The sequence below is a fragment of the Anomalospiza imberbis genome, unplaced genomic scaffold (assembly GCF_031753505.1).
Source record: "Anomalospiza imberbis isolate Cuckoo-Finch-1a 21T00152 unplaced genomic scaffold, ASM3175350v1 scaffold_177, whole genome shotgun sequence".
NCBI lineage: Eukaryota > Metazoa > Chordata > Aves > Passeriformes > Viduidae > Anomalospiza > Anomalospiza imberbis.
The window spans coordinates 36,127-64,002 of NW_027099811.1; the positions used below are offsets into that span (position 1 = coordinate 36,127).

General features: G+C 53.2%; 1 protein-coding gene across 1 annotated transcript; it reads right to left on the reverse strand.

The window, feature by feature from the left end:
• Positions 1–4,149: 4,149 nt before the first annotated feature.
• LOC137466338 (eukaryotic translation initiation factor 3 subunit C-like) lies at positions 4,150–27,837 on the reverse strand. Its single transcript, XM_068178099.1, is given in 15 exon segments — positions 4,150–4,439; positions 5,355–5,517; positions 7,519–7,606; positions 9,154–9,219; positions 11,384–11,543; positions 13,614–13,851; positions 13,853–13,978; positions 15,109–15,268; positions 16,159–16,486; positions 18,683–18,703; positions 18,706–18,779; positions 20,397–20,518; positions 22,779–22,920; positions 27,306–27,644; positions 27,806–27,837. Coding segments are annotated over 15 exon segments (2,139 nt in total). The 3' UTR covers positions 4,150–4,359.
• Positions 27,838–27,876: the final 39 nt, after the last annotated feature.

Consider the following 27,876-nt stretch of genomic DNA (forward strand, 5'->3'; position numbering starts at 1 on the left):
GCCCCATAGATCCCCCCATAAATCCCCTCAGGGACCTCCCCTGCCCCATAGATCCCCCTATAAATCCCCTCAAGGACCTCCCCTGCCCCACAGATCTCCCCCGCCCCATAGATCCCCCCATAAATCCCCTCAGGGACCTCCCCTGCCCCACAGATCTCCCCCGCCCCATAGATCCCCCCATAAATCCCCCCAGGGACCCCCCCTGCCCCACAGATCTCCACAGGGACCCCCCCCTGCCCCATGGCGGCACCAGGAAGACCCTGAGGGAGGTGGGGGGAGGGATGAATTTATCCCCCAGCCCCCCTCGAGTCACTCATTAACGGGGTTAATTAGTGAGGGATTAATGAGGGGCAAAGCCGCCCCTCCCCCAGCCTCATCACTCATTAACGAAGGGTTTTTTTAATGAGTAATTAATGGCTGAATGATTTTTGGGGCACCGTGGGGAACCGTTATGGGGCAGGGTGCATCCCCTTGTTGCTCATTAACCAGGGCTGATTAATTAATTAATATTTTAAATAAATTAATTTGTGTTTTAGTCATTCAATTAATTAAATTTCTCAAAATGAGGAGTTGTTGCTGAGGTTATGGGGCAGATTATTGGGCAGGGGTCACTCCCTTGCTGCTCACGAATAAATTGTAAATTACTAAGTAATCATGTAATTAATTCACAATTTTATCAATCCATTCACTAATTTTATTAAAATGGGCCAGAACAATGGGGCAGAATCTATGGGGAAAGTGACATCGCAGGGGACACCATTCATTAGTGAGGGATAATTAATTAAATAAGGATTTAAAGCCATTATTTTATTAAAATTGGGAGTTATGTGGGGCAGAATCCGTGGGTCATACACGGGGGACAAAATGGAGGGAAGCCATGAAGGGAGAAAATGGCGGGAAGCCGTGAGGGGACAAAATGGAGGGAAATCGTGAGGGGGGCAGCCATGAGAGGACAAGGTGGAGGGAAGCCATGAAGGGACAAAAGGGCGGGAAGCCGTGACGGGAGGGAAAGGTGAGGCAGCCATGAGGGGACACAGAGAAGCGGAGGGAAAATGGTGGGAATTGTGAGGGGACAGGGAAAAGGGAAGCCATGAGGGGACAAAATGGTGAAAAACTGTGAGGGGACAGGGAGAAGGGAAGCCATGACGGGACAAAATGGTAAAAACTGTGAGGGGACAGGGAGAAGGGAAGCCATGAGGGGACAAAATGGCGGGAGCCATGAGGGAACAAGGAGAAGGGAAGCCATGAGGGGAGGAAACAGTGAGAAATTGTGAGGAGACAAAATGGTGGAAAACTGTGAGGGGACGAGGGAGAAGGGAAGCCATGACGGGACAAAATGGTGGAAAACTGTGAGGGAGAAGGGAGAAGGGAAGCCATGACGGGACAAAATGGTGGAAAACTGTGGGGGAACAGGGAAAAGGGAAGCCATGAGGGGAGGAAACACTGAGAAATTGTGAAGAGACAAAATGGTGGAAAACTGTGAGGAGACAGGGAGAAGGGAAGCCATGACGGGACAAAATGGTGGGAATTGTGAGGGGACAGGGAGAAGGGAAGCCATGAGGGGACAAAATGGGGGAAAATTGTGGGGGGACAGGGAGAAGGGAAGCCATGAGGGGACAAAATGGTGGAAAATTGTGGGGGGACAGGGAGAAGGGAAACCACGAGGGGAGGAAACACTGAGAAATTGTGAAGAGACAAAATGGTGGAAAACTGTGAGGGGACAGGGAAAAGGGAAGCCATGAGGGGACAAAATGGTGGAAAACTGTGAGGGGACAGGGAGAAGGGAAGCCATGAGGGGACAAAATGGTGGGAATTGTGAGGGGACAGGGAGAAGGGAAGCCATGAGGGGACAAAATGGTGGGAATTGTGAGGGGACAGGGAGAAGGGAAGCCATGAGGAGACAAAATGGTGGGAAATTGTGAGGGGACGAGGAGAAGGGAAGCCATGAGGGGACAAAATGGTGGAAAACTGTGAGGAGACAGGGAGAAGGGAAGCCATGAGGGGACAAAATGGAGGAAAATTGTGAGGGGACAGGAGAAAGGGAAGCCATGAGGGGACAAAATGGTGGAAAACTGTGAGAGGACAGGGAAAAGGGAAGCCATGAGGGGACAAAATGGTGGAAAACTGTGAGGGGACAGGGAGAAGGGAAGCCATGAGGGGACAAAATGGTGGAAAACTGTGAGGAGACAGGGAGAAGGGAAGCCATGAGGGGAGGAAACACTGAGAAATTGTGAAGAGACAAAATGGTGGAAAACTATGAGGAGACAGGAGAAAGGAAGTCATGACGGGACAAAATGGTGAAAACTGTGTGGGGACAGGAAGAAAGGGAAGCCATGACGGGACAAAATGGTGGGAATTGTGAGGGGACAGGGAGAAGGGAAGCCATGAGGGGACAAAATGGGGGAAAATTGTGAGGGGACAGGGAGAAGGGAAGCCATGACAGGACAAAATGGTGGAAAATTGTGGGGGGACAGGGAGAAGGGAAGCCATGAGGGGACAAAATGGGGGAAAACTGTGAGGAGACAGGGAGAAGGGAAGCCATGACTGGACAAAATGGTGGGAAACTGTGAGGGGACAGGGAGAAAGGGAAGCCATGACGGGACAAAATGGTGAAAACTGTGAGGGGACAGGGAGAAGGGAAGCCATGACAGGACAAAATGGTGAAAACTGTGAGGGGACAGGGAGAAGGGAAGCCATGACGGGACAAAATGGTGGAAAACTGTGAGGAGACAGGAGAAGGGAAGCCATGAGGGGACAAAATGGTGGAAAACTGTGAGGGGACGAGGAGAAAGGGAAGCCATGACGGGACAAAATGGTAAAAACTGTGAGGGAACAGGAAGAAAGGGAAGCCATGACGGGACAAAATGGTGGAAAATTGTGAGGGGACAGGAGAAAGGGAAGCCATGAGGGGACAAAATGGTGGAAAATTGAGGGAGAAGGGTGAAAGGGAAGCCATGACAGGACAAAATGGTGGAAAATTGTGGGGGGACAGGGAGAAGGGAAACCATGAGGGGAGGAAACACTGAGAAATTGTGAAGAGACAAAATGGTGGAAAACTGTGAGGAGACAGGGAAAAGGGAAGCCATGAGGGGACAAAATGGTGGAAAACTGTGAGGGGACAGGGAGAAGGGAAGCCATGAGGGGACAAAATGGTGGGAATTGTGAGGGGACAGGGAGAAGGGAAGCCATGAGGGGACAAAATGGTGGGAATTGTGAGGGGACAGGGAGAAGGGAAGCCATGACGGGACAAAATGGTGGAAAACTGTGAGGGGACGAGGAGAAGGGAAGCCATGAGGGGACAAAATGGTGGAAAACTGAGCGGAGAAAATGGCCGGATCCCTGAGAAAATGGTGGGAGCCGTGAAGGGAGAGGAAGGAGATGGAAAAGCGGGAGACCATGAAAGGATGGAATGAAGAGAAACCAGGAAAGGAGCCATAAAGGCACAGGGCGAAGGGAAGCCATAACGGGGGAAAAAGGCGGGAAAATGTGAGGGGAAAAAAGGCGGGAAAACGTGAGGGGGAAAAAAGGCGGGAAAAGGTGAGGGGAGGAAAAAGGGCGGGAAAACGTGAGGGGAGGGAAAAAGGCGGGAAAACGTGAGGGGAAAAAAGGCGGGAAAATGTGAGGGAAAAAAGGCGGGAAAATGTGAGGGGAGGAAAAAAGGCGGGAAAACGTGAGGGGAGGAAAAAGGCGGGAAAACGTGAAGGAAAAAAGGCGGGAAAATGTGAGGGGAGGAAAAAAGGCGGGAAAACGTGAGGGGAAAAAGGCGGGAAAACGTGAGGGGGGAAAAAAGGCGGGAAAAGGTGAGGGGAGGAAAAAGGCGGGAAAACGTGAGGGGAAAAAAGGCGGGAAAATGTGAGGGAAAAAAGGCGGGAAAATGTGAGGGGAGGAAAAAAGGCGGGAAAACGTGAGGGGAGGAAAAAGGCGGGAAAACGTGAAGGAAAAAAGGCGGGAAAATGTGAGGGGAGGAAAAAAGGCGGGAAAACGTGAGGGGAAAAAGGCGGGAAAACGTGAGGGGAGGAAAAAAGGCGGGAAAACGTGAGGGGAGGGAAAACGTGAGGGGAGAAGCTTTGGGGTCACTTATGGGGCAGAGCCAGGATCTGTGGGGCAGCCCCTGCCCTGCCCCTCGCCAACGCATTAATTAACACCTCGTTAACGCACTCTTTAATCAGTCATTTATTCGTTTCCAGCTGCGGGACCCTCGGTGGAACAGGTGAGGGATCTATGGGGCAGGTGAGGGAGCTGTGGGGCAGGGGAGGCCTCTGTGGGGCAGCTGATGGGTTTTGCCCAGGTGAGGCAATTTGTAGAACAGGTGAGGGCTCCGTGGGGCAGGTGAGGGTCCCGCCGTGGGCCAGGTGTGGGTCAGTAGTTGCCGCGCTCCTGCCGGAAGCCGCCCCGCCGCAGGTACCCGTCGCCCTTGCGGTATCCGCCATCTTTCTGGTCTGGAGGGAGAGGTGGACAGGTGAGAGCGGGGCGGGGCTCAGGCGTGCCCAGGTGTGCCCAGGTACCCCTCAGGTGTGCCCAGGTATCCCCAGGTACCCCTCAGGTGTGCCCAGGTATCGCCAGGTACCCCTCGGGTGTGCCCAGGTATCCCCAGGTACCCCTCAGGCGTGCCCAGGTATCCCCAGGTACCCCTCAGGTGTGCTCAGGTATCCCCAGGTATCCCTCAGGTGTGCCCAGGTATCGCCAGGTACCCCTCGGGTGTGCCCAGGTATCCCCAGGTGGACCCCAGACACCTCCACCTTCCCCCAGGTGTACCCCAGAGTAACCCAGGTGTGTTCCGGTGTGTCCCACCCGCTCAGGTGTGTCCAGGTGTGCTCAGGTATCCCTCAGGTGTGCCCCAGCTCCATCCCACCACCCCCAAGTGTATCCCTGAGAACCCCACGTGTATCCGGGCACGCCCAGGTGTGCCCCAGGTGTGCCCAGGTGAGCCCCAGGTGTGCCCCAGGTGTGCCCCAGGTGTAACCCAGGTGTGTCCCAGGTGTCTCCAGGTGTATCCAGGTGTAACCCAGGTGTATCCAGATGTAACCCAGGTGTATCCAGGTGTGTCCCAGGTGTATCCAGGTGTGCCCCAGGTGTGTCCCAGGTGTCTCCAGGTGTATCCAGGTGTAACCCAGGTGTATCCAGGTGTGTCCCAGGTGTATCCAGGTGTGCCCCAGGTGTGTCCCAGGTGTCTCCAGGTGTATCCAGGTGTGCCCCAGGTGTGTCCCAGGTGTCTCCAGGTGTATCCAGGTGTGCCCCAGGTGTATCCAGGTGTGCCCCAGGTGTGTCCCAGGTGTCTCCAGGTGTAACCCAGGTGTATCCAGGTGTGCCCCAGGTGTATCCAGGTGTGTCCAGGTGTCCCCAGGTGTGCTCACCTCTGAAGTACCCCCCGTAGGCGCCCTGCCGCTGGTCCAGCACCCGCTCGTTGTTCTCCACCAGGTTCCCCAACTTCTCGGCCAACTGCAGCGCCAGGTTCTGCGTGGCCGTCGGCTCCGTCCGGTGCATCATCACCGTGGCCGTGGGCTGGTCCAGCGAGGCCTGCAGGTGCGCACAGGTGAGCCTCACCTGTGCTGCAGGTAACCCCAAAACCCCACCTGAAATCCCAACAGAACTGCCCCAAACCTGGCCAAAATCACCCCAAAATGGCTCCACTGGGGATTCACCATCGTCATGGTGGCCATGGGCTCATCCAGTGAGGTCTAAAGGTGCGCACAGGTGAGCCTCACCTGTGCTGCAGGTGACCCCAAAAACCCCACCTGAAATCCCACCAAAACTGCCCCAAACCTGGCCAAAATCACCCCAAAATGGCTCCACTGGGGATTCTCCATCATCATGGTGGCCATGGGCTCATCCAGTGAGGTCTAAAGGTGCGCACAGGTGAGGGTCACCTGTGCTGCAGGTAACCCCCAAAAGCCCACCTGAAATCCCACCAAAACTGCCCCAAACCTGGCCAAAATCACCCCAAAATGGCTCCACTGGGGATTCACCATCATCATGGCGGCCATGGGCTCATCCAGCAGGTGTGCACAGGTGAGCCTCACCTGTGCTGCAGGTAACCCCCAAAAGCCCACCTGAAATTGCCCCAAAAGGACCCAAAGTGGCCCCAAACGGGGTCTCCCATTCCAACGTGGCTCTGGGACAGGCTTGAGGCGTGGCCAGGTGAGACACGCCCTCACCTGTCTGCACAGGTAACCCCAAAAATGCCCCAAAATTGCCCCAAATGGGGTCTCCCACTCCACTGTGGCCAGGTGAGACACGCCCTCACCTGTCTGCACAGGTAACCCCAAAAATGCCCCGACTTGACTCCAAATTGACCTGAAATCACCCAAATTGACCCAAAGCCACCCCTCCCAGGTGAGGCCACACCTGGGCACAGGTGGGACCACCCAGGTGAGAGCGCACAGGTGAGAGCACCCAGGTGCGGGCACACCCGGGCACAGGTGAGACCACACAGGTGAGACCACAAAGGTGAGAACACACAGGTGAGACCACGCAGGTGTGAGCACACAGGTGAGAGCACACAGGTGAGAGCACACAGGTGCGGGCGCACCTGGGCGCAGATGAGGCCACACAGGTGAGACCACGCAGGTGCGGGCACACCCGGGCACAGGTGAGACCACGCAGGTGTGGGCACACAGGTGAGACCACCCAGGTATGGGCACACCCGTGTGCAGGTGCGGGCACACAGGTGAGACCATGCAGGTGCGGGCACACCAGGTGCGGGCACACCTGGGCACAGGTGAGACCAGGCAGGCGCGCAGGTGCGGGCACACCCGTGCGCAGGTGCGGGCACACCTGGGTACAGGTGCGGGCACACCCAGGCGCAGGTGAGACCACGCAGGTGCGGGCACACCCGGGCGCAGGTGAGACCCCGCAGGTGCGGGCACACCTGGGTACAGGTGAGACCACACAGGTGCGGGCACACCCGGGCACAGATGAGACCACACAGGTGAGACCAGGCAGGTGTGGGCACACCTGGGTATAAATGAGACCACGCAGGTGAGACCAGGCAGGTGTGGGCACACCTGGGTATAAATGAGACCACGCAGGTGAGACCAGGCAGGTGTGGGCACACCCGCGCGCAGGTGCGGGCACACCTGGTGCGGGCACACAGGTGAGACCCGGCAGGTGCGGGCACACCTGGGCACAGGTGAGACCACACAGGTGAGACCACGCAGGTGAGACCACGCAGGTGCGGGCACACCTGGGCACAGGCGTGGGCACACCTGGGCACAGGTGAGACCGGGCAGGCGCGGGCACACCCGGGCACAGGCGTGGGCACACCTGGGCACAGGTGAGACCAGGCAGGCGCGGGCACACCCGGGCACAGGCGCGGGCACACCCGGGCACAGGCGCGGGCACACCTGGGCACAGGTGAGACCAGGCAGGCGCGGGCACACCTGGGCACAGGTGCGGGCACACAGGTGAGACCACGCAGGTGCGGGCACAACTGGGTACAGGTGAGACCCGGCAGGTGCGGGCACACCTGGGCACAGGTGGGACCCGGCAGGCGCGGGCCGAGCGCGCGCCGGCGCTCACCATGAGCTCCTCGTTGATGATCATCTTGCTGATGATGCCGTGCACCGTGGGCAGGTCCAGCTCAAACATGGCCGCCAGCGTCTCCATGCTGCCAATCGAGGTTCAGCCCTTTTTAACCAAAACCCGCGCTTCTTACCCCAAAACCCCCCCGCTTTTCCCTTCCAAAATTCACTTTTTTTTTCACTTCAAACCTCAGGGTTCTTTTTATTTCGAAACATTCAAAAATTCCGCGTTTTCCCCCATCGGAATTCCCCATTTTGGGACTAAAAACTCACCGTTTTTACCTCAAAATTCCCCATTTTTTACGTCAAAATTCCCCGTTTTTAATGTCAAAATTCCCCATTTTTTACCTCAAAATTCCCCGTTTTTCACTTCAAAATTCACCATTTTTTACCTCAAAATTCCCTATTTTTTATGCCAAAATTCCCCATTTTTTACCTCAAAATTCCCCATTTTTGACCTCAAAATCCCCCATTTTTTACCTCAAAATTCCCCATTTTTCACTTCAAAATTCCCCGTTTTTCGCCTCAAAACTCGCACTTTCCCGCCCCCAAATCCCCCGTTTTTTCCTTCCAAATTCGCCGTTTTTTACACCAAAATTCGCCGACTTTTTCCCTCGGAAATGGGGAGTTTTTTACCCCGAAATTCCCGTTTTTTACCCCGAAATTCCCGTTTTTTACCCCGAATTCCCGTTTTTTACCCCGAAATTCCCGTTTTTTACTCCGAATTCCCATTTTTTACCCCGAATTCCCGTTTTTTACCCCGAAATTCCCGTTTTTTTACCCCGAATTCCCGTTTTTTACCCCGAAATTCCCGGTTTTTACCCCGAATTCCCGGTTTTTACCCCGAATTCCCGGTTTTTACCCCGAAATTCCCGTTTTTTACCCCGAAATTCCCGTTTTTTACCCCGAATTCCCGTTTTTTACCCCGAAATTCCCGGTTTTTACCCTGAAATTCCCGTTTTTTACCCCGAATTCCCGTTTTTTACCCCGTTTTTACCCCGAAATTCCCGTTTTTTACCCCGAAATTCCTGTTTTTTACCCCGAATTCCCGTTTTTTTACCCCGAAATTCCCGGTTTTTACCCCGAAATTCCCGTTTTTTACCCCGGAATTCCCGGTTTTTACCCCGAATTCCCGTTTTTTACCCCGAAATTCCCGTTTTTTACCCCGAAATTCCTGTTTTTTTACCCCGAATTCCCGTTTTTTTACCCCGAAATTCCCGTTTTTTCAGCCCGAATTCCCGGTTTTTACCCCGAATCCCCGGTTTTTTACCCCGAAATTCCCGTTTTTTTACCCCGAATTCCCGTTTTTTTACCCCGAAATTCCCGTTTTTTTACCCCGAATTCCCGGTTTTTTACCCCGAAATTCCCGTTTTTTACCCCGAATTCCCGTTTTTTACCCCGAATTCCCGGTTTTTACCCCGAAATTCCCGTTTTTTACCCCGAATTCCCGGTTTTTACCCCGAAATTCCCGTTTTTTACCCCGAAATTCCCGTTTTTTACCCTGAAATTCCCATTTTTTAGCCCGAAATTCCCGTTTTTTTACCCCGAAATTCCCGGTTTTTTACCCCGAATTCCCGTTTTTTTTCCCCGAAATTCCCGTTTTTTCAGCCCGAATTCCCGGTTTTTTCCGCACCTGATGGAGTCGTAGACGCTGCTGTAGGTGAACAGGTACGTGCGCAGCGACTCCTCCTGGATCTTCCTGGGGGAGGGCACAGCGGGGTCACACCTGGGCACACCTGGGCACGCCCAAAATCCTAATCCCCTTACCTGGGCACACCCGGGCACACCCAAAATCCTAATTCCTGCCCCAAAATTCCCTTACCTGGGCACACCTGGGCACGCCTGGGCACGCCCAAACCCCCAAAATTCCCTTACCTGGGCACACCTGGGCACACCCAAAATCCTAATTCCTGCCCCAAAATCCCTTACCTGGGCACACCTGGGCACGCCCAAAATCCTAATTCCCTTACCTGGGCACACCTGGGCACACCTGGGCACGCCCAAAATCCTCCTTCCCTGCCCCAAAATATCCCGAAATCCCTTACCTGGGCACACCTGGGCACACCCAAACCCCAAAATTCTAATTTCCTGCCCCAAAATGGCCAAAATTCCCTTACCTGGGCACACCTGGGCACGCCCAAAATCCTAGTTCCTGCCCCAAAATTCCTTACCTGGGCACACCCGGGCACACCTGGGCACGCCCAAACCCCCAAAATTCCCTTACCTGGGCACACCTGGGCACACCTGGGCACACCTGGGCACGCCCAAACCCCCAAAATTCCCTTACCTGGGCACACCTGGGCACACCTGGGAATGCCCAAACCCCCAAAATTCTAATTTCCTGCCCCAAAATGGCCCCAAAATGGCCAAAATTCCCTTACCTGGGCACACCTGGGCACACCCGGGCACACCCAAAATTCTCGTTTCCTGCCCCAAAATGGCCAAAATTCCGTCACCTATTGAAACTTGTGCCCAGGTGGGACTCACTCACCTGAGACTCACCTGACTCACCTGGGCACCTCAAATCCTTGTTTTTTACCCAAAATATCCCCAAAATCCTCCTAAAAACTCCCAAAAATCACCCAAAATGCCCCAAAATCCTCATTTCTCTTTACCTGGCCACACCTGTGCCCAGGTGGGACTCACCTGAGACTCACCTGGGCACCTCAAATCCTCGATCTTTACCCAAAATACCCCCAAAATCCTTCTAAAAATTGTCAAAAATCACCCCAAAACTCCCAAAAATCCCCCGAAAATCCCCCAAAATCCTCCTTTCTCTTTACCTGGCCACACCTGTCCGGGTGGACTCACCTGACCAGCATGGCGCGCACCTGGTCGGCCTCGGGGAACAGGTCCCTCACCTCGAACCTCCCCAAATCCCCCCAAAATCACCCAAAATCACCCAAAATCCTCCCCTGTCCTCACCTGTGTCCGGGTGGGACTCACCTGAGACTCACCTGAGACTCACCTGGGCATCTCAAATCCTCGATCTTTACCCAAAATACCCCCAAATTCCTCCTAAAAACTCCCAAAAATTACCCCAAATCACCCCAAAACCACCCAAAATCTTTACCTGGCCACACCTGCCTGGGTCGACTCACCTGTGACTCACCTGGGCACCTCAAATCCTCGATCTTTACCCAAAATCCTTCTAAAAACTCCTGAAAATCACCCCAAAACTTCCGAAAATCACCCAAAATCCCCCCAAAACTCCCAAAAATGCCCCAAAATCCTCCTTTCTCTTTACCTGGGCACACCTGTGCCGGGGTGGACTCACCTGAGACTCACCTGGGCACCTCAAATCCTCATTTTTTACCCAAAATACCCCCAAAATCCTCCTAAAAACTCCCGAAAATCACCCCAAAACTCCCCAAAATCCCCCCAAAATCACCCAAAACACCCCAAAATCACCCAAAATTCTCCTATTTCTTTACCTAGCCACACCTGTGCCGGGGTGGGACTCACCTGAGACTCACCTGGGCACCTCAAATCCTCGTTTTTTACCCAAAACACCCCCAAAATCCTTCTAAAAACTCTCGAAAAATCACCCCAAAACTCCCGAAAATCCCCCAAAAAACTCCCGAAAACCACCCAAAATCCTCCTAAAATCACCCAAAACGCCCCAAAATCCTCCTTTCTCTTTACCTGGCCACACCTGTGCCCAGGTGGGACTCACCTGAGACTCACCTGAGACTCACCTGAGACTCACCTGGGCACCTCAAATCCGCGTTTTTTACCCAAAACACCCCCAAAATCCTTCTAAAAACTCCCCAAAAACTCCCGAAAATCACCCAAAATCACCCAAAATCCCCCCAAAATCCTCCTTTCTCTTTACCTGGGCACACCTGTGCCGGTGGACTCACCTGACCAGCATGGCGCGCACCTGGTCGGCCTCGGGGAACAGGTCCCAGACTTTGCCGTTCATCTTCTCGTTGACCACGAAGCGGTGGCAGCGCCGCCAGTCGCCCGTCTTCATGGCCTTGGAGGCGGCCACCACGTGCTCCCGCATGGACTCGGGGGGACCTGGGCACGGGTGGGGCACAGGTGAGGCACCTGGGCACAGGTGAGACACCTGGGGAGAGGCGGGGCTGGAAAAGCCACCACTTTTGGGGCAAAAAACGCCGGTTTTGGGCAAAAAATGTCAAATTTTGGAGGTTGGAAATGGAATTTTGGAGGTCAGAAGACGACCTGGGACAGGTGAGACACCTGGGGACAGGTGAGGGACAGGTGGGACACAGGTGAGGCACCTGGGCACAGGTGAGACACCTGGGCACAGGTGGGGCTGGAAAAGCCACCAGTTTTGGGGCAAAAAACGCCGGTTTTGGGCAAAAAAAAAGTCAATTTTTGGAGGATGGAAATGGAATTTTGGAGGTCAGAAGACGACCTGGGCACAGGTGAGGCACAGGTGGGACACCTGGGGACAGGTGAGGCACGGGTGGGGCACAGGTGAGGCACCTGGGCACAGGTGAGACACCTGGGGACAGGTGGTGCTGAAAAATCCCCAGTTTTGGGGCAAAAAACGCCAGTTTTGGGCAAAAAATGTCAATTTTTGGAGGATGGAAATGGAATTTTTTTGGGATTTTGGAGGTCAGAAAACGACCAGGGACAGGTGAGGCACAGGTGAGGCACCTGGGCACAGGCAGGGCCGGAAAATCACCGGGTTTGGGGCAAAAAACGCCGGTTTTGGGCAAAAAAAAAAATCAATTTTTGGAGGTTGGAAATGGAATTTTGGAGGTCAGAAGATGACCTGGGACAGGTGAGACACCTGGGACAGGTGAGGGACAGGTGGGGCACAGGTGAGGCACCTGGGCACAGGTGAGGCACCTGGGCACAGGCGGGGCCGGAAAAGCCACCACTTTTGGGGCAAAAAACGCCGGTTTTGGGTAAAAAAAATCAAATTTTGGAGGTTGGAAATGGAATTTTGGAGGTCAGAAGATGACCTGGGCACAGGTGAGACACAGGTGGGGACACAGGTGAGGCACCTGGGCACAGGTGAGACACCTGGGGACAGGCGGGGCCTGGAAAAGCCACCACTTTTGGGGCAAAAAAACGCCGGTTTTGGGAAAAAAACCCCAACTTTTTCGAGGTTGGAAATGGAATTTTGGAGGTCAGAAGATGACCTGGGACAGGTGAGACACAGGTGGGACACAGGTGAGACACAGGTGAGGCACCTGGGCACAGGTTGAGACACCTGGGGACAGGTGGGCCTGGAAGAGCCACCAGTTTTGGGGCAAAAAACGCCGGTTTTGGGCAAAAAACCCCAAATTTTTGGAGATTGGAAATCGAATTTTTTTGGGATTTTGGAGGTCAGAAAACGACCTGGGACAGGTGAGGCACAGGTGAGGCACCCGGGCACAGGTGAGAGAATTTCGGTGCAAACCCCACCGACTTTGGGCAAAAAGTTTTTATTTTTGGTGAAGAAACGGCAGCTTTGGGGAAAACGTCTCTGATTTCGGGTCTAAGGAAGCAACTCTGGGGTGAGGGACATCGAGAAGATCCGAAAGCTCCAAATTTGGGAGCGGAAGAACCAAACCGAGACCGAGGCCGAGGTAATTGTGGACCTCCAGAACCCAATTTTGGGTCAAAATCCCTGGAATTTTGGTCAAAATCATCCCACGTGGTCTGAGGAACCCCAAGAACATCTCAAACCCCCATTTTAAGAGCTAAAACCACCGAACCAAGGCCGAGTTACGATAATTATGGACCTCAAGAAGCCGTTTTTGGGTCAAAATCCCTGGAATTTTGGTCAAAATCACCCCCATGGTCTGAGAAACCCCAAGAACATCTCAAACCTCCATTTTAAGAGCTAAAACCACCGAACCAAGACCGAGTTAAGATAATTACGGACCTCAAGAAGCCGTTTTTGGGCCAAAACCCTGGAATTTCAGTCAAATTCACCCCACGTGGTCTGAGGAACCCCAAGAACATCTCAAACCTCCATTTTAAGAGATAAAACCGCCGAACCAAGGCCGAGTTACGATAATTACGGACCTCCAAACCCAACTCCCGACCTCAAATCCCCCAAAACCCCAACCCGAACCCTGGCGGTTCCTCGTCGAAACCCCCCTCGCCTCCGTTCCGCCCCCGCCTCACCCAGCAGCGGCTGCCTCTCGCCGACGCGCAGCTGGTGGTGGAACTGCTTGCTGATCATCCTCCGGCGGGCGTCGAACTCGTGCGCCGCCATGTAGGGGATCTCCAGCAGCATGGCGGCCACCAGGTAGACGCACTCGAGCAGCTCCAGGTTGACGTGCATGTGGAAGGGCACCTGGCGGCGCTTCTCCACCTTCTCCTGCTCGGCGTTGCGCTCCTGCAGGCTGCGCAGCAGCAGGCCCCTGGCCCAGGAGCTCCTTGGCGCGGCCGGAGCTCTGGATGTCCAGCAGCGCGTTGTGCGCGTCCTTGATCAGCCCCTGCCGGAAGGCGCAGATGCCCAGCTGGACCATGGTGCGGTTGTAGAGGATCTGCGGGGACAGGTGGGACACGGACAGGTGAGACACGGACAGGTGAGACATGGACAGGTGAGACATGGACAGGTGAGGGATGGGACAGGTGGGACATGGACAGGTAAGACATGGACAGGTGAGATGTGGACAGGTGAGGGATGGACAGGTGAGGGATGGACAGGTGGGACAGGTGGAACATGGACAGGTGAGGCACGGACAGGTGGGACATGGACAGGTGAGACATGGACAGGTGAGACAGGTGAGACATGGACAGGTGAGACAGGTGACATCACACAGGTGCCCAGCTGGACCATGGTGTGGTCGTAGAGGATCTGCGGGGACAGGTGAGGAGAGATGGACAGGTGAGACATGGACAGGTGAGACATGGACAGGTGAGACATGGACAGGTGGACAGGTGACATCACACAGGTGCCCAGCTGGACCATGGTGCGGTTGTAGAGGATCTGTGGGGACAGGTGAGACATGGACAGGTGAGACATGGACAGGTGAGACAGGTGAGACATGGACAGGTGAGACATGGACAGGTGAGACATGGACAGGTGAGACATGGACAGGTGAGACATGGACAGGTGGGACATGGACAGGTGAGACAGGTGAGACACGGACAGGTGAGACATGGACAGGTGAGACATGGACAGGTGAGACATGGACAGGTGAGACAGGTGAGACACGGACAGGTGAGACATGGACAGGTGAGACATGGACAGGTGAGACATGGACAGGTGAGACATGGACAGGTGGGACATGGACAGGTGAGAGCAGGTGGGACACGGACAGGTGGGACATGGACAGGTGGGACATGGACAGGTGAGAGCAGGTGGGACAGGTATTTTATTTACCCACCCAGGTGTGTTTAACCCTTTCCCTGCCCAGGTGCGGGTTTACCTGCACAGGTGTGTTTAACCCTTTACCCGCCCAGGTGTGTTTAACCCTTTCCCCGCCCAGGTGCAGGGTTTACCCACCCAGGTGTGTTTAACCCTTTACCTGCCCAGGTGTGTTTAACCCTTTCCCCGCCCAGGTGCGGGTTTACCTGCACAGGTGGGTCGGCGTGCTGGATGTTGTCCTGCAGGTGTGTCCCTGTTCCCCCAGGTGTGTTTAACCCTTTCCCCGCCCAGGTGCGGGTTTACCTGCACAGGTGGGTCGGCGTGCTGGATGTTGTCCTGCAGGTGCGACATCAGCATGAGGTCGCGGGCGCGGTACCAGCGGCTGTGCAGGGCGTGGTGGTAGATGTGGCACAGGATGGCGCAGGTGCGGATCCGGTCCGTGCGGTCCTTGGCGTACACGAACCTGCGCGGGCGAGACAGGTGAGGCGCACACCTGGGCAGTGAGGCGCACACCTGGGCAGGTGAGGCGCACACCTGGGCAGGTGAGGCGCACACCTGGGCAGGTGAGGCGCACACCTGGGCAGGTGAGGCGCGCCCGGGCAGGCGCAAAAAAAAACCCCCGGAACTTCAACCCCAAAATCCTGAGAGTCGAGGGACAGGTGAGGCCCCAAAGCCAGGTGAGGACTTCTGCAGCAGGTGAGGCACACCTGGGCAGCTGAGGCACACCTGGACAGGTGAGGCACACACCTGGACAGGTGAGGCACACACCTGGACAGGTGAGAAACCCAAAACTCCCCGAGATTTTAGGGACAGGTGAGGCACAAAGAGGACAGGTGAATGTGGAAAATGGTGGCTCAGGTGAGACAGGTGTGTCCCTGCCCCATCCAGGTGTGTCCAGGTGTGTCCCTGCCCCACCCAGGTGTGTCCCTGCCCCACCCAGGTGTGTCCAGGTGTGTCCTGACCCCACCCAGGTGTGCCTGAACCCCATCCAGGTGTATCCAGGTGTGTCCTGACCCCATCCAGGTGTGCCCTGACCCCGCCCACCCGTGTCCCCCACCCGTCCAGTGGATCCAGGTGTGCTCTGACCCCATCCAGGTGTGTCCTGACCCCATCCAGGTGTGTCCCTGTCCCTCCTTCCCTCACCCAGGTGTGTCCTGACCCCGCCCACCCCATGTCCCCACCCCTCCAGGTGTTTCCCCAGGTGCGCCCTGACCCCCGCCCACCCCTCCAGGTGTATCCAGGTGTGCTCTGACCCCATCCAGGTGTGCCCTGACCCCGCCCACCCCTCCAGGTGTATCCAGGTGTGCTCTGACCCCGCCCACCCCTCCAGGTGTATCCAGGTGCGCCCCTCACCTGCACAGCCTCTCCATCAACGCCTCCGAATCTTCGTCCTCTTCCTCCTCCTCCTTCACCTGCCCGTCCTGCTTCACCTGCCCGTCCTCCTTCTCCTGCCCGTCCTCCTTCTCCTGCCCGTCCGGCCTCACCTGGCCGTCCCGCCTCACCTGGCCGGCCCCGCCCTTCCTGCGGGCGGCCTCGTAGTCGAACTTGTAGTAGGTGTGGAGCACGCGGAGCAGGTAAACGCGGCACAGCTCCTCGGGGCTGCCCTTGCCCTGCAGGTAACGCTGCAGGCGCGCGATGATGGCGCACACGCGGCCCTCGTCCTTCAGGTGCTCCACGTACTCTGCAAGGCACGCCTGGCTCACCTGCGGGCTCACCTGGCGGGCAGGTGAGACCGAAAAACACGAAAAAAACCCCGAAAAACCCAAAAAACCCCAAAAAAAACCCAAAAAAACCCACAAAAACCCCAAAAAAACCCAGCCAGGTGAGCTCCAGGTGAGCTCCAGTTCAGGACCCGAGACCTTCAGGTGCTCCAGGTGCTCTGAGGTCACACCTGGCTCACCTGGGGGCTCACCTGGCGGGCAGGTGAGGCCGAAAAACACGAAAAAAACCCCGAAAACCCCAAAAAAAAACCCCCAAAAAACCTAAAAAAACCCCAAAAAAAACCCACAAAAAACCCAAAAAACCCAGCCAGGTGAGCTCCAGTTCAGGACCCGAGACCTTCAGGTGCTCCACGTACTCTGCAAGGCACGCCTGGCTCACCTGGGGGCTCACCTGGCGGGCAGGTGAGGCCGAAAAACACGAAAAAAAAACACGAAAAACCCAAAAAAAACCTAAAAAAAAACCCAAAAAAACCCACAAAAACCCAAAAAGCCCAGCTAGGTGAGCTCCAGGTGAGCCCCAGGTGAGCCCCAGGTGAGCTCCAGTTCAGGACATGAATACTTCAGGTGCTCCACGTACTCTGCAAGGCACGCCTGGCTCACCTGGGGGCTCACCTGGCGGGCAGGTGAGCCGAAAAACACGAAAAAAACCCCGAAAAAACCCCAAAAAACCCTAAAAAAAACCCAAAAAACCCCAGCCAGGTGAGCCCCAGGTGAGCCCCAGGTGAGCTCCAGTTCAGGACCCGAGACCTTCAGGTGCTCCACGAACTCTGCAAGGCACGCCTGGCTCACCTGGGGGCTCACCTGGCGGGCAGGTGAGGCCAAAAACACGAAAAAAACCCGAAAAACCACAAAAAAACCCCAAAAACCTAAAAAAACCCCCAAAAAAACCCACAAAAAACCCAAAAAACCCAGCCAGGTGAGCTCCAGTCCAGGGTCTGGGACCTTCAGGTGCTCCACGTACTCTGCAAGGCACGCCTGGCTCACCTGGGGGCTCACCTGGCGGGCAGGTGAGACCGAAAAACACGAAAAAACACGAAAAAAACCCCAAAAACCACAAAAAAAACCCCAAAAAAACCCAGAAAAACCCCCAAAAAACCCACAAAAACCCCAAAAAAACCCAGCCAGGTGAGCTCCAGTTCAGGACTCGAGACCTTCAGGTGCTCCACGTACTCTGCAAGGCACGCCTGGCTCACCCTGCGGGCTCACCTGGCGGCGCAGAGGTGAGGCCGAAAAAACACGAAAAAAACCCCGAAAACCCCAAAAAAAACCCAAAAAAACCCCAAAAAAAACCCAAAAAACCCCAAAACCCCCAAAAAACCCCCAAAAAAAACCCCCAAATAATTCCAAAAAACCCCCCCCAAAAATCCCAAAAAACCCCAAAAAAAACCCAAAAAATCCCAAAAAAACCGCAAAAAACCCCCAAAAAACCCCCCAAAACCCCCAAAAAATCCCCCAAACCCCAAAAAACTCAAAAAACCCAAAAACCCCCCAAAAACCCCCCAAAAAAACCCCTAAAAATCCCAAAAAAAACCCCCAAAAAATCCCAAAAAAACCCCACCCCCCCAAAAAACCACAAAAAACCCAAAAAAACCCCAAAAAAACCCCAAAAAAATCCCCAAAAATCCCAAAAAAAAACCCCAAAAAAACCCCAAAAACCCCACAAAAAAATCCCAAAAAAACTCCAAAAATCACACAAAATCCTCAAAAAAAATCCCCCAAAAAACCCAAAAAAAATCCCAAAATTTTTTTTTTTTGAGGATTTTTTGGGATTGTTTTGGGATTTTTTTTGGGGGGATTTTTTTGGGGTTTTTTGGGGATTTTTTGGGATTTTTTTGGGATTTTTTGGGGTTTTTTTGGGATTTTTTGGTGTTTTTTTTTAGTTTTTTGGGGGGTTTTTTGGGATGCTTTCAGGATTTTTTTGGGGATTTTTTTGGGTTTTTTTGGGGATTTTTTCAGGATTTTTTTGGAGATTTTTTGGTTTTTTTTGGGATTTTTTCAGGATTTTTTTGGAGATTTTTTGGGATTTTTTGGGGTTTTTTTTGGGGGGGATTTTTTGGGTTTTTTTGGGGGTTTTTTTTTTTGGTTTTTTTGGGATTTTTTTGGGGTTTTTTTTAGGATTTTTTGGGATTTTTTGGGACCCGCGGGGCCGGACCCACCCTGGGAGTGGGGGTCGGTGTCTGCATGATCTTGGTGAACTCCTCGTCCATGCGCTCCACCAGCGTCAGGACGCAGCCGCGCACCCGGAACGGCTGGAAGGGACCCCGAAAGCACCCCAAAATCAGCCAAAATCACCCCAAAATCAGCCCGAAACCACCCCAAAATCACCCCGAAATCACCCCAAAAATTACCAAAAATCACCTCAAAATCACCCCAAAATCAGCCCAAAATCACCCCAAAATAACCCTGAAATCACCCCAAAATGACCCCGAAATCACCCCAAAAATTACCCAAAAATCACCTCAAAATCACCCCAAAATCACCCCGAAATCACCCCAAAAATCACCCAAAATTACCCCAAAAATCACCCCCAAGTGACCCCAAAATCACCCCAAAATCACCCCAAAATTACCCCAAAATTACCCTGAAATCACCCCAAAAATCACCCAAAATTACCCCAAAATCACCGCAAAAATCACCCAAAAGTGACCCCAAAATCACCCCAAAATGACCCCGGAATCACCCCAAAATCAACCAAAATCACCCCAAAATCAGCCCGAAACCACCCCAAAATCAGCCAAAATCACCCCAAATCAGCCCAAAATCACCCCAAAAATTACCAAAAATCACCACAAAATCACCCCAAAATCAGCCTGAAATCCCCCCAAAATAACCCTGAAATCACCCCAAAATGACCCCGAAATCACCCCAAAATTACCCCAGAAATTTACCCCAAAATTACCCTGAAATCACCCCAAAATCAGCCCAAAATCACCCCAAAATGACCCCGAAATCACCCCAAAAATTACCAAAAATCACCTCAAAATCACCCCAAAATTACCCCAAAATCAGCCCAAAAATCACCCAAAATTACCCCAAAATCAGCCCGAAATCACCCCAAAATCAGCCCAAAAATGACCCCAAAATTACCCAAAAATTACCCAAAAATCACCCCAAAAATCGCCCAAAAGTGACCCCAAAATCACCCCCAAAATGACCCCGAAATCACCCCAAAATCAACCAAAATCACCCCAAAATCAGCCCGAAATCACCCCAAAATTACCCCAAAATGACCCCAAAAATCACCCCAAAATAACCCCAAAAACCACCCAAAAGTGACCCCAAAATCACCCCAAAATTACCCCAAAATCACCCAAAAATTACCCCAAAATGACCCCAAAATCACCCCAAAAATCACCCAAAAGTGACCTCAAAAATCACCCCTAATCACCCCAAAATCAGCCCAAAATCAGCCCAAAAATCACCAAAATTACCCCAAAATTACCCCAAAAACCCCAAAATGACCCCAAAAGTGACCCCACCACCCCATAAGTGACCCCATAGGTGCCCCATAGGTGCCCCCACACCCCATAGGTGCCCCATAGGTGCCCCATAAGTTGCCCCCACACCCCATAGGTGCCCCATAGGTGCCCCATAAGTGCCCCATAGGTGCCCCCATAGGTGCCCCATAGGTGCCCCATAGGTGCCCCATAGGTGCCCCATAGGTGACCCCATAGGTGCCCCATAGGTGCCCCATAGGTGCCCCCACACCCCATAGGTGACCCCATAGGTGCCCCATAGGTGCCCCATAGGTGCCCACCCTGCTCGGGGTTGCTGAGGTTCTCCGACTCTCCCAAACCCCACAAGTGACCCCATAGTTGCCCCATAGGTGCCCCATAGGTGCCCCCCAGGTGCCCCATAGGTGCCCACCTGCTCGGGTTGCTGAGGTTCTCCGACTCCTCCAGGACGTTCTCGCCCACGAAGATCTCGGGGTGGGCAAAGAGCAGCTCCAGGAGCTCCTCGATGCAGCCCAGGCAGCGCTGCCACAGCTCCGGCTGGGGGACAGAACCGACCCTATAGATTTACCCTATAGATCCACCCTGCCCTATAGATCTGACCCTAGAGATCCACCCTATGGATCCACCCCGACCCCACGGATCCCAGTCCTGACCCCACGGATCAGCCCAGGCAGCGCTGCCACAGCTCCGGCTGGGGGACAGAACCGACCCTATGGATTTACCCTATAGATCCACCCTGCCCTATAGATCTGACCCTATAGATCTGATCCTATAGATCCACCCTATAGATCCACCCTGACCCCACAGATCCTGTGTGCCCCACGTATCCCAGTCCTGACCCCACGGATCAGCCCAGGCAGCGCTGCCACAGCTCCGGCTGGGGGAGAGGATCGACCCTATAGATCTGACCCTATAGATCCACCCTATGGATCCACCCCGACCCCACGGATCCCAGTCCTGACCCCACGGATCAGCCCAGGCAGCGCTGCCACAGCTCCGGCTGGGGGACAGAACCACCCTATGGATCTGACCCTATAGATCTGACCCTAGAGATCTGACCCTATGGATTTACCCTATAGATCTGACCCTATGGATCCACCCTGACCCCACAGATCCTGTGTGCCCCACGGATCCCAGTCCTGACCCCACGGATCAACCCAGGCAGCGCTGCCACAGCTCCGGCTGGGGGACAGAACCAACCCTATGGATTTACCCTATAGATCTGATCCTATAGATCCACCCTGCCCTATGGATCCACCCTATGGATCCACCCCGACCCCACGGATCCCAGTCCTGACCCCACGGATCAGCCCAGGCAGCGCTGCCACAGCTCCGGCTGGGGGAGAGGAACCGACCCTATAGATCTGACCCTATAGATCCACCCTGCCCTATAGATCTGACCCTAGAGATCTGACCCTATGGATTTACCCTATAGATCTGACCTTATGGATCCACCCTATAGATCCACCCTGACCCCACAGATCCTGTGTGCCCCACGGATCCCAGTCCTGACCCCACGGATCAGCCCAGGCAGCGCTGCCACAGCTCCGGCTGGGGGACAGAACCGACCCTATAGATTTACCCTATAGATCCACCCTGCCCTATAGATCTGACCCTAGAGATCTGACCCTATGGATCCACCCCGACCCCACGGATCCCAGTCCTGACCCCACGGATCAGCCCAGGCAGCGCTGCCACAGCTCCGGCTGGGGGACAGAACCCTATGGATCCACCCTATAGATCTGACCCTATAGATCTGATCCTATAGATCCACCCTATGGATCCACCCTGACCCCATAGATCCTGTGTGCCCCACGGATCCCAGTCCTGACCCCCACGGATCAGCCCAGGCAGCGCTGCCACAGCTCCGGCTGGGGAACAGAACCCTATGGATCCACCCTATAGATCTGACCCTAGAGATCTGACCCTATAGATCTGACCCTACGGATCCACCCTATGGATCCACCCCGACCCCACGGATCCCAATCCTGACCCCACGGATCAGCCCAGGCAGCGCTCCCACAGCTCCGGCTGGGGGACAGAACCCTATAGATTTACCCTATAGATCTGACCCTATAGATCTGACCCTATAGATCCACCCTATAGATCCACCCTGCCCTAGAGATCCTGTCTGTCCATTTCCCCTCATTTTTTCCCCATTTTTTACCCATTTTTAACCCTTTTTTAACCCATTCCTCACCCATTTTTTCCCCATTTTTTAATCCATTTTTAACTGTTTTTTAACCCATTCCTCACACCCATTTTTCCCCATTTTTAGCCCATTTTCCCCCATTTTTCTCCCATTTTTTGTTGTTTTTTTTCCCCGTTTTTCCCCGTTTTTTCCCCGTTTTTGGCCCCATTTCTCACCTTCATGTAGGCGGCCAGGTTGGGGTTGTAGTCCCAAAAAACCCAAATAAATCCCATTTCTAACCCCATTCCTCACCCATTTTTAACCCATTCCTCACCCATTTTTACCCATTCCTCACCCATTTTTTTCCCCGTTTTTTCCCCGTTTTTTCCCCGTTTTCGGCCCCGTTTCTCACCTTCATGTCGGCGGCCAGGTTGGGGTTGTAGTCCCAAAAAACCCAAATTAATTCAATTTCTAACCCCATTTCTCACCCATTTTTAACCCTTTTTTAACCCATCCCTCACCCATTTTTTCCCCATTTCTCACCCATTTTTAACCCTTTTTTAACCCATTCCTCACCCATTTTTGACCCATTTTTCCCCATTTTTTTCCCCCATTTTCCGTTGTTTTTTTTTGCCCATTTTCCCCATTTTCGGCCCCGTTTCTCACCTTCATGTAGGCGGCCAGGTTGGGGTTGTAGTCGTAGAGCGAGGCCACGATGTTGAATTTGATTTTCAGCTCCAGGGGCACGCCCAGCTCGTGCTCGTGGGCCACGGCCACCAGGTGCTGCAGCAGCTCGATCTGCGCCGCCCTGCGGGGACAAAAACTCGATCTGCGCCGCCCTGCGGGGACAAAAACTCGATCTGCGCCGCCCTGCGGGGGCAAAAACTCGATCTGCGCCGCCCTGCGGGGGCAAAAAAACTCGATCTGCGCCGCCCTGCGGGGGCAAAAACTCGATCTGCGCCGCCCTGCGGGGACAAAAACTCGATCTGCGCCGCCCTGCGGGGACAAAAAACTCGATCTGCGCCGCCCTGCGAGGACAAAAAACTCGATCTGCGCCGCCCTGCGGGGGCAAAAAACTCGATCTGCGCCGCCCTGCGGGGGCAAAAACTCGATCTGCGCCGCCCTGCGGGGGCAAAAAACTCGATCTGCGCCGCCCTGCGGGGACAAAAACTCGATCTGCGCCGCCCTGCGGGGACAAAAACTCGATCTGCGCCGCCCTGCGGGGACAAAAAACTCGATCTGCGCCGCCCTGCGGGGACAAAAAAACTCGATCTGCGCCGCCCTGCGGGGGCAAAAAAACTCGATCTGCGCCGCCCTGCGGGGGCAAAAAACCTCGATCTGCGCCGCCCTGCGGGGACAAAAACTCGATCTGCGCCGCCCTGCGGGGACAAAAACTCGATCTGCGCCGCCCTGCGGGGACCAAAAACTCGATCTGCGCCGCCCTGCGGGGACAAAAACTCGATCTGCGCCGCCCTGCGGGGACAAAAACTCGATCTGCGCCGCCCTGCGGGGACAAAAACTCGATCTGCGCCGCCCTGCGGGGGCAAAAACTCGATCTGCGCCGCCCTGCGGGGGCAAAAAACTCGATCTGCGCCGCCCTGCGGGGGACAAAAACTCGATCTGCGCCGCCTGCGGGGGCAAAAAACTCGATCTGCGCCGCCCTGCGTGGGACAAAAACTCGATCTGCGCCGCCCTGCGGGGACAAAAACTCGATCTGCGCCGCCTGCGGGGGCTAAAAACTCGATCTGCGCCGCCCTGCGGGGACAAAAACTCGATCTGCGCGCCGCCCTGCGGGGACAAAAACTCGATCTGCGCCGCCCTGCGGGCGCCGACCGGCGCGGGACCCACGCCAAAAGACGTCAAACACCCCGGCGCCGGGGAATCCGGGGGCGAATTTTGGGGTGAATTCGGGGATTTGGGGGTGAATTCTGGGATTTTGGGGTGAATTTTGGGGATTTTGGAGCGAATTTTGGGGGATTTAGGGGTGAATTTTGGGGATTTTGGGGTGAATTTTGGGGTGAATTCGGGGATTTGGGGGTGAATTTTGGGGGATTTTGGGGGATTTAGGGGTGAATTTCGGGGATTTTGGGGGTGAATTCTGGGATTTTGGGGTGAATTTTGGGGGATTTTGGGGTGAATTTCAGGGATTTGGGGGTGAATTTGGGGGATTTTGGGGTGAATTCTGGGGGATTTATGGGTGAATTTTGGGGATTTTGGGGTGAATTTTGGGGTGAATTCGGGGATTTGGGGGTGAATTTTGGGGGATTTTGGGGGATTTAGGGGTGAATTTTGGGGGATTTAGGGGGATTTTGGGGTGAATTTTGGGGGATTTTGGGGGATTTAGGGGTGAATTTTGGGGATTTTTGGGGTGAATTTGAGGGATTTTGGGGGTGAATTTCAGGGATTTGGGGGTGAATTTTGGGGGGATTTAGGGGTGAATTTGGGGGATTTGGGGGTGAAATTTTGGGGGATTTTGGGGATTTAGGGGTGAATTTGGGGGGATTTTGGGGGATTTAGGGGTGAATTTTGGGGATTTTGGAGTGAATTTTGGGAGTTTATGGGTGAATTTTGGGGATTTTGGGGTGAATTTTGGGGTGAATTTTGGGGGATTTTGGGGTGAATTTTGGGGTGAATTTTGGGGGATTTTGGGGGATTAGGGGTGAATTCTGGGATTTTGGGGTGAATTTTGGGGGATTTTGGGGTGAATTTTGGGGGATTTAGGGGTGAATTCTGGGATTTTGGGGTGAATTTTCAGGAATTTGGGGGTGAATTTTGGGGGATTTAGGGGTGAATTTGGGGTGAATTTTGGGTGAATTTTGGGGGATTTTGGGGGATTTAGAGGAGAATATGGGGGATTTGGGGGTGAATTTTGGGGGATTTGGGGGTGAATTTTGGGGATTTTGGGGTGAATTTTGGGGTGAATTCGGGGATTTGGGGGTGAATTTTGGGGATTTTGGGGTGAATTTTGGGGTGAATTCGGGGATTTGGGGGTGAATTTTGGGGATTTTGGGGTGAATTTTGGGGGATTTTGGGGAATTTTGGGGCGGATTTTGGGGGATTTAGGGGTGAATTTTCAGGGATTTTGGGGTGAATTCTGGGGGATTTTGGGTGAATTTTGGGATTTGGGGGTGAATTTGGGGGATTTTGGGGTGAATTTTGGGGATTTTGGGGTGAATTTTGGGGGATTTCGGGGAGAATTTTGGGGGATTTAGGGAGTGAATTTTGGGGATTTAGAGGAGAATATGGGGATTTGGGGGTGAATTTCAGGGATTTTTTGGGGTGAATTTAGGAGGATTTTGAGGATTTAGGGGTGAATTTTGGGGATTTAGGGGTGAATTTGGGGGGATTTTTAGGGGTGAATTTTGGGGGATTTTGGGGTGAATTTTGGGGATTTAGGGGTGAATTTTGGGATTTGGGGGGTGAATTCTGGGATTTTGGGGTGAATTTTGGGGGATTTTGGGGTGAATTCTGGGGATTTAGAGAAGAATATGGGGGATTTTGGAGTTAAATTTGGGGAATTTTGGGGTGAATTTTGAGATTTTGGAGTAAATTTTGGGGATTTAGGGGTGAATTTTGGGGATTTAGAGGAGAATATGAGGAATATTGGGGAGTGAATTTTGGGGGATTTAGGGGTGAATTCTGGGATTTTGGGGTGAATTTTGGGGGATTTTGGGGTGAATTTTGGGGGATTTAGGGGTGAATTCTGGGATTTTGGGGTGAATTTTCAGGAATTTGGGGGTGAATTTTGGGGGATTTAGGGGTGAATTTTGGGGGATTTGGGGGTGAATTTTGGGGGATTTTGGGGAGAATTTTGGAGGATTTTGGGGTGAATTTTGGGGGATTTTGGAGCAAAATTTGGGGGATTTAGAGGTGAATATGGGGGATTTTGGGGTGAATTCTGGGGGATTTGGGGGTGAATTTTGGGGGATTTAGAGGAGAATATGGGGGATTTGAGGGTGAATTTTGGGGGATTTGGGGGTGAATTTTGGGATTTGGGGGTGAATTCTGGGGATTTAGGGGTGAATTCTGGGATTTTGGGCCAATTTTCTGGGATTTTGGGGTGAATTTCAGGGATTTGGGGGTGAATTTTGGGATTTGGGGGTGAATTCTGGGGATTTTAGGGTGAATTCTGGGATTTAGGGGTGAATTTTGGGGATTTGGGGGTGAATTTTCAGGGATTTTGGGGTGAATTTTGGGGGATTTAAGGGTGAATTTTGGGGATTTTGGGGTGAATTTTCAGGGATTTAGGGGTGAATTCTGGGATTTTGGGATGAATTTTGGTGGATTTTGGGCCAAATTTTCTGGGATTTTGGGGGTGAATTTGAGGGTTTAGAGGTGAATTTTTAGGGAATTTGGGGGATTTAGGGGTGAATTTATGGGGGATTCTGGGGAGAATTTGAGGGATTTTGGGGTGAATTTTGGGGAAAATCTAGGGGATTTGGGGCGGACTTTGGGCGATTATGGGGTAATTCCAGGCGGATTCTGGAGCGGATTTTGGGGGATTTTGGGGAGAATTTTGGGGGATTTTGGGGTAATTCCAGGGGGATTTTGGGGTGAATTTTCAGGGATTTTGGGTGAATTTTGGGGTGAATTTCAATGGAATTTTGGGGTAACTCCAGGCAGATTTTGGGGTGGATTCCGATGGAATTCTGGGGTAACTCCAGGCGGATTCTGGGCGGGATTTTGGGAGATTTTGGGGTGAATTTCAAAGGAATTCTGGGGTGAATTTGGGGGATTTTGGGGTGGATTTCAATGGAATTTTGGGAGATTTTTGGGGTGAATTCCGATGGAATTTTGGGGTGGATTTTGGGAGATTTTGGGGTGAATTTCAATGGAATTCTGGGGTGGATTTTGGGGATTTTGGGGTGAATTTCAATGGAATTCTGGGGTGGATTTTGGGGATTTTGGGGTGAATTCCGATGGAATTCTGGGGTAACTCCAGGTGGATTCTGGGCTGGAGTTTGGGGTGAATTTTGGGGTAACTCCAGGCGGATTCTGGGACGGATTTTGGGGTGAATTTTGATGGAATTTTGGGGTGGATTTCGATGAAATTTTGGGGTAACTCCAGGCAGATTTTGGGGAATTTTGGGGTGGATTTTGGGGATTTTGGGGTGGATTTCGATGGAATTTTGGGGTAACTCCAGGCGCATTCTGGGCGGGATTTTGGGGTGAATTTGGGATTTTTCGGCCCACCTGTCGGTGCCCTTCTTGCCGCGCGCCTGCAGGATCTCGTTGAGTTTCTTCATCACCAGCCCCACGGTGATCTCCGTGCCCTTGGCGAACATTTTGGGCTTTTCCTGCCCCAAAAAACAGCCCCAAAAATGCCAAAAACAGCCCCAAAAATCTCCCCGAAATTCCAGGAAAAACTTCCCCGAAACCTCCCTGAGCTGGGGAAAAAAAATCCCCAAAAAATGCCCCGAAAATCTCCCCAAAAAATCCCTTTTTTTCCTCCAAAAATCCCAATTTCTGTCCCAAAAATCCCTTTTTTTCCTCCAAAGAACCCCCAGAATCCCATTTTCACCCCCAAATCCCCTTTTTTTGCCCCAAAATTCCAATTTTTTTCCTCAAATTAACATTTTACATCCCCAAATCCCTTTTTTTTTTGTCCCAAAAAAATCAAATTTTTCCCCCCAAAAAATCCCATTTTTACCCTCAAATTCCGTTTTTTTGTCCCAAAAATTCCACTTCATCACCAAAAACTCTGTTTCTTCCCCGAAACTCCCATTTTTCCCCCTAAAATCTTTTTTTTTGGTCCCAAAATTCC